A 16,238-nucleotide genomic window follows, 5' to 3' on the forward strand; every position below is an offset into this window, starting at 1 on the left:
TGAATTCTGGATCAGAGTTTTAGAAAAATTTTGGGATATGTTGGCTTCAGATTTTAGGGTTTGGGAGTGACTTGTCAGTACTAAGTTGTCTTCATCGACCATTCTCTTTCACAGTGAACAAGTACACAGCCCTCGTGCACTTAACTGATATATGTATATATATTTTAATCAAGGCAACTCTGTATATTTTGTTCTCAAAGTCAGAGAAGAAAAAGGAGGGGAGAGATCAGTACATAATCTTTTTTTTTGCGCCCTGTTTTGTCGATGGTGCTCAAAGAAGGATACAAACTATGGAATCCTACATATTTTATTTCCTGGCAACAGCTTCATCAGATCATGAAAGGAATAATATAATTTACTACACTCCTTTCTAAATATTAATCTCGTATCTTCACGGAATGACTTAAGATCATTTATCACCTGAAGCACCTATGTACCTTTATTGCATTTTGCACAAACTTTTTATTCCCAGTCAAATCGTAGAATAGAATATATAGATAAAATTTCAAAGCTAGAAGGAGACTAGAGGCATATTTTGTCTGTCTTCTCTCATTTTACAGATAAAAGAGACCAAGAAGATTTTTGCAAGGTCACACAGGTGGCCGATGGCAAATCTAACAGTAGAAGCCAGTTTCCCCAAATTCCAACCACTTCTTTTTGTTATCTGCATTTTCTCAATACTCGCCATGTTAAAACATTATACAAAGTCATTTGAGATGTTTTTTATATACTATTTTTCTCAGGCCTTCAAAAAATATGTTGTAATTCACACATTCGGTCACATTTGAGATCACTGGACTATACGACAGTAATCAACCAATACAATATATGTGTGTGTGTGTGTGTATGTATGTATGTGTATACAGACATAAATACATATTTGGTGGGCAGCAAAGCAAAGTTTATTGCACGATAATATGAAGCTCCTGAAGAGGGAGGGGCCCTGAAAGGGTTGCCCCCCAATGGAACTTATTAACTCAAAAGAAATTTTAAGTTGTTTTTGTAGATAACATATTCACGTAGTCCAAAGGTAACAAAGTATTAAAGGGCATGTAGTAAAGGTTTCCCTCCTATACCGAGGATTCTGTGTGTAATTACTGGAGAAATGTAAAGATTATAGTGTTTTTTCATAGACTGTGTCTTTCTTTTTTTTTAAAGATTTTATTTATTTATTTGACAGAGATCACAAGTAGGCAGAGGGAGAGGAAGGGAAGCAGGCTCCCTGCTGAGCAGAGAGCCCAATGTGGGGCTTGATCCCAGGACTCTGGGATTATGACCTGAGCCTAAGGCAGAGGCTTTAACGCACTGAGCCACCCAGGCACCCCTCTGTCTTTCCTTTCATTTCAAGTTGTATCATGGAGACTGTTTTCTGCCAGTACATAACTTAGTTACATTGTCTTTTATGGTTGCATTGTACTCCAATGTATTGCTATGTCATGATTGATTAATCTCTTTCAGTATACATTCAGGTTGTTTACAACTTGCATTTACTACTAACAGCGCTTTAGTAAATAGCCTTGCATATTTACATGTGTAAATAAATATGTAGGATAAATTCCTAAAAGTAGAATGACTTCTTATGAAATTTTTTTTAAATATTGTCCAATTACATTCCAAAGAGCTAGACAGATTTACATTCCCATCATTGTTACATGAGAGTGATTGCTATATCATGCCCTCACTAGTAGGATGTTATTTCGTTATATTGTTTTATCTGAAAGGTAGAAAAGTGATGATCTTGGTGTGGTTTTCATTTACTTTTGTCTTTATCTGCATGAGGCTAGGCATATTTTTATATGAATAGTTTAGTTTAAGAAACTATCTTTTCAGAGATTACTGTACTCCTATCCTTTGCTTGTTTTCCTCCTGAATTTTTGTCTTACTGATTGCATAAACTCTTTATATATGACGGAAATAGCCTTTTGTCCATAGTAGAGGCTGGAAACTTTCCCCGTTTGTCTTTTCAGAGATTACTGTGTTCCTATCCTTTGCCTGTGTTCTTACTGAATTTTTCTCTTATTGATTATAGCAACTCTTTATATATTAGGGAAATCACCTTTTGTCTGTAGTAGGAGCTAGAAACACTTCCTGTTTGTCATCTGCCTCGCTTTTGAGGTTTTTTTCGGCCATGCCACATTTATTTTTTTACGTTGTTAAATGTAGCACTTTTTCTCAATCACTTTTTTTGATTTGCATTATACTTCAACAAGCATCTTGCACGCTAAGATGATTTTTTCTAAATCTCCCATGTTTTTCAGGATACCTTTATGGTTTTGTTTAGTTTTACATTTCAATATCATTCATTTGGAATTAGTCCTGATGTAAGATGGTCGCATGATTTCAATTTTTATTCCCCCCCCCCCCCCAGTGGCTTGTTGTTGAGACATCACTTATGAAGGACTCTGTTTCTCTCCACATGATTTAGGAGAGCGCCCTTATCATGTACTATATTTTCATCTAATTGGGGGGTCAATTTCTTGACTTTCCATTCCATTAAAATCTGTTGACGTTTGCTACCAGTGTAAGTTTTAATCATTAGTTTTAATATATTTTCATATCTAAAGGGCTACCTCCTCCCTACTACAAGGCACACTTTTAAAGTGGCACCTTTTTTTTTTTTTTTAAATTCAGCCTTATTGAGGCATAATCAACATAGAAAATTGTAAGGTATTTAAAGTATATATTGTAGTGATTATATATATATGATCATATATGTATATAAATAAATATATATATTTATATGTATAAAATATAAGGATTTCCTCCATCTAGTTAATTGACATTTATCACCATATGTGCTGTGTGTGTGTGTGTGTGTGTGTGTGTGTATAGAGACATATACTAATTATTTTTTATTTTTTCTTTATTTGGTGAGAACATTTAGGTTTTACTTCCTTAGCAGATTTCAATTATAGGACCCAGTGTTATCAACTGTCATCACCATTCTATTCAATCTTCAGTCATACACTAGATCCTGAGACACGACTCCCCTTCCTGTTGAATGTTTATACCCTTTTACCAACCTGCTCCTGTTTCTCCCACCCCTCAACCTCTGGCAAATCCCTTTCTTACTCTTTCTACAAGTCTGGCTTTTTTTTTTTTTTTTTTTTTTTTTAAGAGTCTGCATATAAGTGATGACATGCAGTATTTGTCTTTTTTTGTGCTATCACAATTTGTTTTCCAAGTATATATAATAACTTCCATAATCTGTATTCCTAGAACTTCTTTTTTATCCTATTTCAGAAAGTTGTTAAGTTGCAAAATAATGGGATAGAAGCTCAACTGAGATGGTTGAGGGGAGGGGAGGTTTCCCAGAATGATCACTTAATGTGCTTTGCTTGACACGTGATATCTGATGAAAGAAAACCCCTTTCGACAAAGATTCTGGTGAGGCGGATGCCCCCTGTTCACTTGGGTCATATGGGGAGGAGAGCTGTGTTGGTAGAGGGAGGGAGTGTCCTTAAAACCATGGAGCGCACGTATGTTGAAGTTCGTGGAGGATACACTGATGACTTCAGAGGTCCTGTGGTTTTTATGGTCTGGATTATCTGTAGTTCCTTTATATACAAGAAATAGAACCTTCCGAAGTTAAACCAGTGGGGGAAAGCACACAGTTTTCATATTTTCCTGGACTGGCCCTAGTTTTATGAAAATGAATTTCTAAGCATCTTTTCTATGCATTGGGGCCTCTTGGCAAAAAGCGAAATCTGTGTAATGCATTACCTCTGAGCTTTTTCTTAAAGGGCTCAAGGACAGGCATATGGATAATGGCTTAAAAATATAAAACTAGTCTTTCCACTCATAGAAATCTTCCGATCCAAGAGGTGTTTTTCCCACTTTCCAAAATATGTAGGGCCATCTACTTATACTCCTAAAGCACCAAGACAAAATACATGATATCTGACACTAAAACAAAACAAAACAACAACAACAAAAAAACACTGTACTTTTCTTGCCTATTTCAACCCTGTGATCAGACGGAGAGACTTGTAGTCAGATCTAGATGCCAACGTGCGTGCCACCTTCCAGCCACCAAGCCTGTAACTAAGCACTTTTGTTTGGTTAAATTACAGAAGGGATGCTGTTCTGTAAGATATTTTGTTCTATTTTTGAACCTGCAGTTCGTCTTGGAAAATGGCTGTCACTTGGTTTTCTCACATACTTATCCCACATTTGTCTGTGTGTACGTGTGTGCTTCTGGGAAGCGCCGACTTCCAGGGTTGTTGCCGAAACAATGGTACACAACGAGACGCACCCCTACCCCCCACCCCAGCGTAGACTGGTTCTGCTCTCCAGCACTCCGTTTGAGATGACACCCCGGGATTTGACACTTTGTGGTTTAGGTGCACATCTAGGTGGCGATTCAGAATTTATGGAGGCTCTGTTAGGAAGAGCCACTGCCAATGTAGGAGTAGTTTGGAAAGCGTTCCATCTACACAGATCTGCAGCCTTCTTTTACCACACACGCAAACATGTACAAGTTGAATCTCAACTGGGATACGCCTCAGACAGCAACGTAAGGATTGCACGTAGAATCTGCCTGGTCAAAAATTTCACAAATGCTCTAATTAATAGAGCGATGGGCGTCATTCATGATGATAACTACATCTTTACGAAGTGGAGAATTGTGGAATATTCGCTAACTCTTTTTTTTTAAGATTTATTTATTTATTTAATTTGACAGACAGAGATCACAAGTAGGCAGAGAGGCAGGCAGAGAGAGAGGGAAGCAGGCTCCACGCTGAGCAGAGAGCCGGATGTAGGCCTCGATCCCAGGACCCTGAGATCCTGACCCGAGCTGAAGGCAGAGGCTTAACCCACTGAGCCACCCAGGCGCCCCAGGAATATTCGCTAAATCTTTCTTGGTAAAATGTTAAGTTCTTCAAAGCCGAAGACTGTTTTTGTTCGTCTTCATATTACCAGCACAGTGTCGGTGCCGAATAGACACTTAATGCTCATTGAATGAGTAAGTGGGCAAATGAAACTCCTTCCATAGCAAGATTATTTGAAAGGAAGAGATTAAAATGTTTCCTGGAAATAGAAAAAGTGCATGCATGCCCGTATGTGCTGCTCCACCTTGAGAAAGAAATTGATTTTTTTCACTTGTATTTTTAGAAGCCTGGTCACTTAAACATTACCCTCTTCATTGAGAAAAAATTTTACACGCATTGTTAATGCCACATTAGTCTCGATGTGATTTCTAAAGAGCAGTCTCTCGAGTCCAGGAAAAAAACGAGATCCTTCTTTGCTTCCCTGACAACCATGGTCCAGTGGTTCAAAGAGAGATACACAATCCCTTCTCCCCGGTGTGCACAGGTGTGTGTGTTGGGGGTGGTGGTGTGGAGAATGGTTCAGTGCTAGGGAGTCACTTAATTCACATTAATTAAAACAGGAGCGGAAGCAGCTTTCATTTTCTAGAATATTATTTTTCATTTATTGGCTTTTTTGCTGTCCTGATAATGTTGCCTAAATTACCTGTTGTGGAAGGCACATAGATGATGCTTAGCTGCGATCCTAATCATAAATGGATTTTTTATTTATTTAGGAGGCCATGTGATTCCATTTGCTTTGTTAGTGCTATAACTAGGAATTGGCTATTTAAATTCGTCTTGCGTATCAGAAGTCTCGTTGAATATATTTCCCGATATGAGAATCCGAGGAATTTATTAGCTTGGCTTTTGGCCTTAGTACCTTGTGTCGAGCAGTGCATTTAGAGCCCGTTAATCAGTGCCTTAGTAGCCCTTCTCCTCCAGCGATCTTTAATCAAGTGGGCAAAAGTGGTTTGGAGACTTTTACTCAATGGATGGATGTGGAATCGCTAGTGCACTACAAAATCTCCCTGCCCTCAATTTTTAATCCCTTTGTGTGGAGGAGGGATAAATGGTGGAACAGAACATTTTAGAGTATTGTGGCTAAAATGGCAGGAGCGATCGAACACAGGAGAACTTAGAAACAAATTGTAGAAGGCTACCAGGGCCGATAGGTCATTTCAGAGGCACCAGTCAAAATAGAACATGCTTGGGGCGCCTGGGTGGCTCAGTCAGTTAAGCCTCTGCCTTTGGCTCAGGTCATGATCCCAGGGTCCTGGGATCGAGACCCGCATCAGGTTCCTTGCTCAGTGGGGGCAGAGGGGCCTGCTTCTCCCTCTCCCTCTGCCTGCCGCTCCCCCTGCTTGTGCTCTTTCCTCTCTCTTTCTGACAAATAAATAAAATCTTAACCAAAGAAAAAAAAAGAACATGCTTAGTTTTTTTTTGTTTTGTTTTTTAAAATTTTTTTTTTAAGATTTTATTTATTTATTAGACAGAGATCACAAATAGGCAGAGAGGCAGGCAGAGAGAGAGGAAGGGAAGCAGGCTCCCTGCTGAGCAGAGAGCCCGATGCAGGGCTTGATTCCAGGACCCTGGGATCATGACCTGAGCTGAAGGCAAAGGCTTTAACCCACTGAGCCACCCAGGCGCCCCGAACATGCTTAGTTTTATGTTGCCTTAGTAATGACCTGTTTTTAAATAAGTGCCCCCATACGTAGCCCTAACATTTAGGTTACAATTCGGTATTAAACTCAGAAGTGCTCAATTGCTTTGCTTCAGCCAAATTTGTGGCTAAATATTCTGAGTTGCTCAAGGGTGGTAGGTTTGAATTTGAGCTGGCACAGAGCCTTTGGCTCAGGCAATTGAGTGATTTCCAATTTTGTGCCATAGACGCTTTGGGGCTTTGGTTGTCTAATTTCCCAAATATTGCTGTTTCCACCAAACCGTGTTGTAGAAAGCCATTTCTTTAAAAAAAAAAAAAAAAAAAAAAGTGATCCTAGAGCATTTGATCCCAGGATAGGTTTAAAATTTACTGTGTAATCCCAGAACATTAAAAAAAAAAAAAAATGTGGGTGTAGTATAAGGCAAAGGTCATAAACTGTGGCCCATGGGCCACATCCAGCCTGTCCTTTGCTTCTTTAAGTAAACTTACTGGAACGTCGTCCCACCTGTTCATTTATGTGTGTCTGTGGTGTAGGACAGTAGGAAGAGTAGTTACAGCAGAGATCCTATGACCTGCAAAGCCTATAGCATTTCTGGACCGGGACCTTTCTAGAAAAAGTATGTTGATCCTTCATAGAAGATAAGGGCAAAAAAACAAAAAAATTAGCATAAAAATTAACATGATCGGGTGCCTGGGTGGCTCAGTGGGTTAAAGCCTCTGCCTTTGGCTCAGGTCATGATCCCAGGGTCCTGGGATGGAGCCCCACATCGGGGTCTCTGCTCAGCAGGGAGCCTGCTTCCCTTCCTCTCTCTCTGCCTACTTATGATCTTTGTCTGTCAAATAAATAAATAAAATCTTTTTTTAAAAAATTAACATAATTTGCAACAAATTTTGAACAAAATACACTTTCTGAAGAAGCTAAAAAGTTAGCATGTTGTTGAGAGATAGGGATGACCTGTCATTAAAGACTAGAAAGTCGACCTGCGTTGAGAATAAAGGCGAACAAGGTCTCCGGAGACTCGGAGCCCCTAGACTGAGCATCGAGCTGCCGGCCCGAAGTCTGTGACTTGAACAGCCTTGGCTCAGGAGGGGACCTGCCCCTGACTGTCATTTGTATTGTGCTAACCCTGGTGGAACTTGAACACTCACCACATGTCCTTCTTCTTGGCAGGTGGAGTGGATCCAACAGCAAGTGGTAAAAAAACGGACAAAGAGGGATTATGACTTCAGTCGTGCCCAGCCGACTTACTTCAACGATCCCAAGTGGCCGAGCATGTGGTATATGGTGAGGCCTGGCCTGGGGCGGTGTTGTGCAGGGGACATCTTTGGGGTCTGGGAGGACACAGAAGCAGTTCGAGGGGACATTTTCCTGTTTCCAGACCCGCCACGGGAGATTGCTTGATGACTCGTGCTATTTTCTGGATCTTTTTGGAACTTAGCTCTTTGGTTCTAAGAAGGAAGAGAAGGGATTTGGGACTTACAGATCTTCTGTTTGAGAGCTTACTCTGTGTGGCTTTCTAAATCTGAGCCAGGGGATAGAAGGATCTACTGATCCTTCTATCAAGGCAGTTTTCTCTGCCTTGAAACCAGACTGGGTAGTGGATACTGGCTCCTTGGATTTATTGAAATGACCTTGCCCTGACTTAGGTCATCTGATAGGTGCCTGCCCACAGGAGATAATCCTTGATAAAAGCTAGGGAGAATAATATTTTAAACTAAGGATAAAATGAGTTGGAAAGTGAGTGTGCAGTGGTTCAAGCAAAAACTGTGAGTGAGGGGAATGTCCCTAAGTGTGGGGAAGAGCAGTCTGCCTGTCCACTTGACCTTGCCTCCTTTGAAGACCTACGTCTTTAGTCTCAGGGTTTTATGGTCACGATCACTGAGAACGATGTTACTTCTTCATGAAATCCCCATGTCTCCAGTTTGCGCTATAATCTACAAAGATACCTTTATCTTTTGTGGAAGTCTTGATTGCTCATTATTGCCAGGGGTTTCTCCCCTCATGTATTTTATTTTTTGCAGTCCCTCCTCTCCTTCCCTTTAAATCCATAGCATTGTGTGAACCTGTCTTATGCTTTTCTGCCTTCACCCTTTTCATTCTGTCTGCCTGGGGGTCTCTTTCTGCCCTTCCCCACCACCTTAGCGGCCACTGGCCCATTCTTCACGACACACCCCCGCGGCCCACGGCTTCCAGTTTCCGTTGTCCTCCCCTGTCCGCTCTTTCCTTCCTCAGCTGTCCTGGGCTTTCTGTCTCTGCTACACATGGCATCCTTCCCTTGGCTCTTTGTTTCCTAGCTGTCAATATTTTAATCATACTCCTCTGTTACACTGGGTGAGGGCTGGGGTCTCCTAGCCCCCAGAGAACCTGACCCAGCACCTGGCAATGACAGGAATTTGTGCTTATTGTGAGATGGTGGTGAAAGTGGTCGGTTTCTCCCCATTTCCCTTTTCTCACTCTTACCTAGAAGTGGAGGGTTGTGGCAACGTTTGGGACCCAAAGAGAATTTTACATAGAAGACTCTTTCAGACATAACAGAAAAAAAGAGAGGAGGGAAAGAGAGAGAGTTCCCTAAAGCTAAGTTCAAAGGGAGGTGGGACTCCAAATAGCCTTTGAGTAGAAATCACCTGAGGGGACAGTAGACACTTGACAGCTCGTTAGCTCTAACACCAAGGAAGGATGTGCCACATGGGAAGGCATTAGAATGCCTGTTGTCCAGGCAGACAAAATGATAAGAGTGCAGTGGGATTAAGAGGCAGGATGGAAGCGAAGTCCCTGTCTACTTCTGTTCATCAGGCCAGGGAGAGGCAGACCGTCCTTGCCTTCCATTTCTTCTTGCAAGAAAGAGCCAGACGGGACATTTGCACGTGTCCCACTGGATGGTTCACACAGATGGCAGCTTTCCCTGACCCTCTCATCACTCCAGAAGGGCAGCCTGGGATCTGGTAGGAACCATGGTCAAGGCATAACATGTTGACCAGCCCATAGAGTGAAATCTCTACCCATCCCCCAAGAACCATTGCTCTTTCTTTGGAAGTATGAGAAAAGGTTGAGGGAAGAGCTTTTGCCTGGGCATTTAAAATGTTCAGTGTTTTTCAACACCTATTTGATAATTCAAGTAGGTCACATTTTTATGGAGCCCTTCCTGTGTGCCAGGCAGATGTGCTCCTACTTTGAGTATGTTTGTAATGCAGTGTGAACAAAAGTATATGTATGAATATTGGTCGTTTTAAGAGTGAGGAATCGGTAGCTCCTGAAATTTAGACAACTTGCCTAAAATCAGCAAGCCTGAAAGTGGTAGAGCAGAGTTTCCAGACCTTTAGGCAGGTGGACGGTGTCTGTGGGATCGACACGGCCTCCTGCCCTCACGCTCTGCTACTGACCAGCACTATCAGAAGAAAGACCCTCTGTTCCAGCCTTCCAGGAACTTCTACCCATAGAGAAATGGCTAAAATTCAAGGCGGAAGTGGGTGGGTGCCATGGCAGGTGGACACAGTCTCTTGGAACAACTCAAGGGTTAAAAAGTTTCCTATTAAGTAGTTGCTTTTCCCTTAACAAAAGGGATGGGAAATCAATCACACACCTTAGGTTTATCTGTCGGAAGTAAGAGGACAGAATGAGAACTAGAACTTCAAGTCCGCCAACCTGGATGCAGATCCCCATTGCTTCACCCACTGTGTCCATGAGTGAATCACTTTAACTCGCCTCAACTATAAAATAAGCGTATCTGGTGCTTACATATTGGTTAGCTATCACTGTGTAACAAATCACAGGACGTAGTTTTTTAAACAATTGCCTCCTGGGTGCTGCGGGTCAGGCACTGAGGGCCCAGCAGTGATGGCTTCTCTTTCTGGGGTGTCTGGGGCTTGAGCTGGATGACTCAAAGGCTTGGCCACCGCTGGAGGATTCACTCGCAAGTGGCCTAGTTTTTGGCCTCACCACAGGGCAGCCCCAGTGTCCTCTTGAGGTGGTGCTGGCTTCCCCCAGGGCTGGTGATCCAAGAGATCATGTTAGAAGTGGTGACATCTTCTTTCATCTAAGCTCAGAAGTCACAGACTGTTTCTTCTGGAATTTTCTATCGGTCGCATGTGCCAGCTCTGACTCAGTGTGTGAGGGGAGTGTGTGGTGAGGGCGTGTATGCTAGGAGGTGTGAGGACTGTTTGGGAAGCTGGTCACCACAATTAAATGAAGAGAAGCCCTTAGCACAGTGCCTCTTTGGACACTAGAAAACCGCCAATAAATCTTAACTGCTATTACTCTCTGACCTTTTAATGTAAGACATGCTGTTTCCTTTTGTCTGTTGTTTAAACCGCCGCTAGTCAAGGAAGCGGGGGATCCTATGTCCAATGGGAACTCTTCAGAGCATTCTGGTGACCTATCAGTGACCCAGCTGAGGCAAGGTGCTGATTTTCTTCTTCCTCTTGCTGAGCCCTGGGCCCTGCTGCCGTGTTTCCGAGGGCTGCTTGGCGAGTCTCCATAGGGTCCTGCCTTCTACTCATTAGCCTGGGCCTGGACCTGTCATTCTATATTTATCACAGGAGAGTGGAGATTAAAGAATGGCATGAAGTGTGCCTGAGTGTCTCTTTTAATTAATTTAAAAGCTTTGCCCCTGTTGCTCCTCCCCTTGGAAACTGGTGTGTGAAACCATTATGTCTGGCCTTGGGGCTTGGGCAATTTATGCAGGGAAGCGCACATCTGCATCTATAGGAGTTGGTTACAGAGGAGACGATGGCTGTATAATTACTCCTCTGTCCTGAAACACGGTGCTCAGGCTTCCCGGAGCTGGGAGGGCCCGATCCTAAAAACAGCACTCATGCTCGTTACACTGACGGACTTCCTTCTGTACCACTCTTTGTCTGGCAAAGGGGGCAAGCCCTGAGGATTGAGAAAAACAGGATTTGTGCTTCCTATGAAGGTCAGTAAAGCCGGAGAGGAATATATAAGCCCAAAGGAAAGCTTGCTGGGCAAAGCACCCCTTCCAGAAGTTTCTCTGGGATCATGTACATACATGCAGCCTCTGCTCCTTGGGCTTGGGGCTATAATTCTTGTTTACAGGTCTGCTACTTTCTTTGGAAGAAACTAAAACTTCCTGAGCAGCTTTTTCAAACTTATCCAAGCTTGGGGCCACCCATCGGAGATCCTTGATGTTTTCGGAAATAGGACTCCAGTGGTGGGATTTCATCGGCACTCAGTCAGGACGGAGACGCACGGTAGCTAGATCAAAATGCTGTGTTACTCAGTGCCCTGAGTCTGGTTTGTAGGAAATGCTCAATAAATGCTAAGCAAATCAACAGTTGAGTAAACTGAACTAAAAGCAAATCTTCGATGATCTCCATAGCAGAGAACATAATGGCTCACACTTATTGAGTGCTTAGTATGTGTTAAGCACATTGCCAAACCTTTGCATGTATCCTCTTACCACCAGTGTTCCGGTGAGCTAGGGATGAGTACTGTCCTTATTTTACAGTTGAGGAACTTAAAGAAGAGACAAATTAAGTAACTTGTCCAAAGTCACCCTATTTACCAGGGATAGGCCCTAGTATTCAAACCCTCTGACCACAGAGGCTAGACTTCTAACCTGGACATCCAATTTGCACACTGGCAGGGGTCAGAATCATCTGGAGGGATTGCTGCCCGCCTCTCCTACACTCCCTAGCCCAGATCTGGAAATTTGTGTTTATAACAGATTCCCAATCTTTGCTGACGTTAGAGTCCCGGGACCCCTTTGAGACCTACTTTGGTCTCCCCTACCTCAAACATGAGTGTTACACGAACACAGCTGGCTTCTGTCTTCCCGTCCTCAGCTGGGGTAAGGAGGGGTTTTCAAACTTAGGGGACACTTTAAAGCACACTTGGTCAATTCAACTTGTTTTTTCTTGATCTACTTTTTTTGTACAACATTTTCTATTTGGGAAGCCGACAACTTTAATATGAGAGGATACTTTTACTTTGCTTCACTGATTGAAAATACTCTTGGCTTATATATTCTTTCAAGATGCTCCACAGACAAAGGTTATCTGACAGGAAAGGTCGTGAAGATCTGGCCAAGTCATTCGGAATTTAGTATAACAGAGTATCTATCTATCTATCTATGACTTTATTTATTCATCAGAGAGAGCACGGAAACGCACAAGCAGGGGGAGTGGCCAGTAGAGGGAGAAGCAGGCTCCCTGCTGAGCAGGGAGTTCAACTAGGGACTCGATCCCAGGACCCCAGGATCATGGCCTGAGCCAAGGCAGACACTTAACCGACTGAGCTGCCTAGGCACCCGAGAAATGCTTTTAATGTACCCATTTGGTGTAATGGATTATTTTGATCCTACTAAAGAAAATTCAGTGGGGCTCTAGAGACAACAGGCTAAGTAAGGTTACCCCCCTCAGGAATCTAGAAATGTCTATCAAACCCATCCAGGGAGTTAAATATTTTTTAACTTATTGTAAACTCTTTCTGATACACAGAAATTGTAAAGAATACCACAAGTGCTAACCACCCATTCCTGAACTAAGGACTAGAACATGACACTGTCGAAGCCCCTTCTGAGCCGGGTCCTAATAGCATCCCTTCGCCCCCCACGGAGTGAGCGCAGATGCTCCATTTGAAGTATGTGGGGGAGATCCCCCTTGTGGGCAGCTGCTTCTCTCTGTGGGAAGAAGATTCAATTTGCAGCAGATTAGCATTATTGGAAATCATCCTAAAACACCCATTCGTGGATAGAATTTGACACTTGGGCTCTTGACGAGCAGTCCCCAGAAGACCACCTTTCCGTGAAACTTGGGTGAAAAATTAAGTTTGATAGAAAAGGTCTTTGGTTCATTTTTGTCATGTAAATATTTTATTACATCAAGAACGTGATGTTGCATTGTATGATATCTCTTGTCTGACTTATGGAACTATTAATCTGAAAAGAAAAGAAAAAAGAACTAATAATGATTTTAGACAAGCCCATAGCAAATAACTTAAATTTTTATTTTTTATTTATATTTATTTATTTTTTTGCTTCTGCCTTATGGGAGGCAGGCTCAGTTCAAAAGAGAAAAGTAAAGAAGGGCTTGTGAAATCTCGCTCTTTGACTTTGAGACTCCAGTCGTTAGTATGACTGATATTCTGAACTCGTCATGTTAGCACAGTAGAATTTTATGTGATGACTCTAGGGTGGCCTATTTAATATGCATTTTTCAAGCCAGGCTCTAATAAATGGGCTCACTTTTTTGATGTACCACCTCAAGATTTCCTCAAACCTTGCTGGGTGGCTTTTCTGAGGCAGGGGTGGGGGGATTATATTTGTCGATCCGCAGAGTGAAAAATAGCTGAGTTCGACTATGCCTGTGGGGCAGATCTGCCAAAAATGATGAACTAGCTAGGATAGTAATTGTGAAAAATGATTTTAAGCCACATGATTCGTTCTCAGCCAACTGGATGGTATTCAGTACTCCAAGAGTTTGGGACATTGCTGTTTCTGTGGTTGGCACACATTTTCCTAATGATTTATACTGTCATTTGACTCTAATAAAAATCTGGTGGAGTTTGTGGCATTATTGTCCTGGCAGCTTGGAAATCATCCTTTTAAAACACCCCATTTAGCGGGTTTAATTGAAAATGCAACATGGTGCAGATCGGCGACCATGTGGTGCGTCTTGCTGCAAACAGGAGGTCTTCTGAGAAAGGACGGACTCCAGCCAAGCAACAAATGAGGTCCTGATAGGAACTAGTGGGGGCTGCGACACAATTTTGGTACACTTAAAGTTATTTCTAACTCGCTCTGTGGCCTGCAAAAAGGTATTTTAGATCAACCTTAGCCCATCTGAAAAAATGAGCCATGTGGACTAGATCTATTTTCTTCAGTTCATTCTTGCTTGAAGGTTCTCCACTTGGAGAACGTGGCAAATTCAGCTGGCCCCTGGGTGAAGGGAAACCACACACCACCCGTGGGCCCATGTCTTGATTTACAGCTCAGATAAATCCCATGAACTCCCAGCTGTTACGGACGATGCCTTGGTTTCCATGATGACTTCAGATTCACTATGTCCCCTCTGTTGGGGTTCTGCAAGACCACCCCAGGTTTGGTGATTCATGAGGAAGACTCTCATGATTCAGCATATAGTCTCACTGATGGCTATAATTTATTTCAGTGAAAGGGTACAACACAGAATCAGAAAAAAAAAAAAAAAAAGCCACATGGAGCAAAGTCCAGAGGAAACCAAGCCTAAGCTTCCAAGAGACTTATTTCAGTGGAGTCATCCAGGAAGCACTTAATTCCTCCAGCAACGAATTGTGACATGACGTGTGAGTTGTTGCCTACCGCAGAAACTCATTAGGAACTCATGTTGAGGGGTTTTTATTGGGGGCGGTTGTATAGAAACCCAGCGCCTCCCATGTATCCAAATTCAATGTTCTCAGAAGGTATGTAGCGTAGACCATATTGTTTGCATAAACACTTTAGGCACGATGAAACATTTTGTTGAAGGAGCAGGGAGAACTCTACCCAAATCCAAGTTCCCAGATGCCAGCCAAGGATATTTAGGGGGCCAAGCACACAAGTGGATGGGTCAAAGAGTAGCTCCAGCTTTATTAAAACTTTGTGTTCGGGTGCCTGGGTGGCTCAGTGGGTTAAAGCCTCTGCCTTCGGCTCAGGTCATGATCTCAGGGTCCTGGGATCGAGCCCTCCATCCCCCACCGCCTGCCTCTCTGCCTACTTGTGATCTCTCTCTCTGTCAAATAAATAAAATCTTTTAAAAAAATTTTATAAAACTTCACGTTCACTGAACAAATAAATTAACACTAAAGAAAAAGACTCCTAAGTATTCCTTCCCAAAAAGCCACCTAAATCCCCAGTTTGGTCCGTACTTATTTTACAGACTGAAAAATCTAGCTGAATCAAAGTTCTTGTAGTTATTCATTCATTGACTCATTGATTCAGTCATTCCTATTTAGCAGAGACACACTTTCCTCCCAGCACTTAAAATAATTCCAACACCAAGGATAAAATGGTAAATAAGGTGGCCACTTTAATGAAGAGTAAGTGCAACGTTTTATGGGTAGAAATTTGGATTATTTTACTTGGCCTAATCAATTGATGGTAGTCTGCAGAGACTGACGTAGCAGAACTCTGTTGCTTCCTTATTATCGTGACGATTGTGAGGACTTCCTGTGATGTCACCATCCCCCATGATGGTTGTGATGGAAGTCCCTCTATTAGGAATATGCAGTTAACCTATAATTAACTGGTCGTAGTGCTTCTAGAAGAGGCCAGTAGTTGATCATGATCCACTTGAAAAAAAAATTTTTTTTCAGTTAATCTTCATTCTTGGCAGGTGCAAAATATGACAATCTTGATGAATTTCCTTGAGTAAGTTAGAACTTAGCCTGTCCTGGTCACTCATCTTCTCTGCTTTATTTTCGAAGAGTAAAAATATGTGGGTAGTCTGTTCCTGTGGGCCCCACTCTAAGGTGATGAAGGGTCTGTTCACAGAAACAAAGTTGTGTTTATCAAGATTTTAGGCAAACCCTTTCTTTAATTAGTAACTCATTTTCTGTTAGAGAGTAGATAGTCACCGACCCTTGAGCTCACCTAATCTGTGGTTGTCTTCTTAACGGGCTGAAGACAGCTTCTTTTATCAAACCGTTTTCTCTGGATTCCTCACTTCTCATTTACTTTTCACCCCGTGGTAGAGCCCATTCCAGTGATTAAAGCATACTTTTGGCCTATTTTACTCCTCTCTCTGCCAATAAGTAGGATCCTCTTAGTAAGTACTCAATAAATGTCGTTAGG

The 16,238-nt window shown here is 42.3% G+C and overlaps 1 protein-coding gene across 5 annotated transcripts in view; it reads left to right on the forward strand.

Annotated features, from left to right (window-relative positions):
• Positions 1-16,238, forward strand: part of PCSK5 (proprotein convertase subtilisin/kexin type 5) — a 461,872-nt gene that overhangs the window by 85,773 nt on the left and 359,861 nt on the right. For all 5 annotated transcript variants that reach the window (XM_047699471.1, XM_047699474.1, XM_047699473.1 and 2 more), the window contains exon 3: positions 7,643-7,756. In XM_047699471.1, the coding sequence (XP_047555427.1) occupies positions 7,643-7,756 (114 nt within the window). The remainder of the gene's footprint in view (positions 1-7,642; positions 7,757-16,238) is intronic.

The sequence above is a fragment of the Lutra lutra genome, chromosome 13 (assembly GCF_902655055.1).
Source record: "Lutra lutra chromosome 13, mLutLut1.2, whole genome shotgun sequence".
NCBI lineage: Eukaryota > Metazoa > Chordata > Mammalia > Carnivora > Mustelidae > Lutra > Lutra lutra.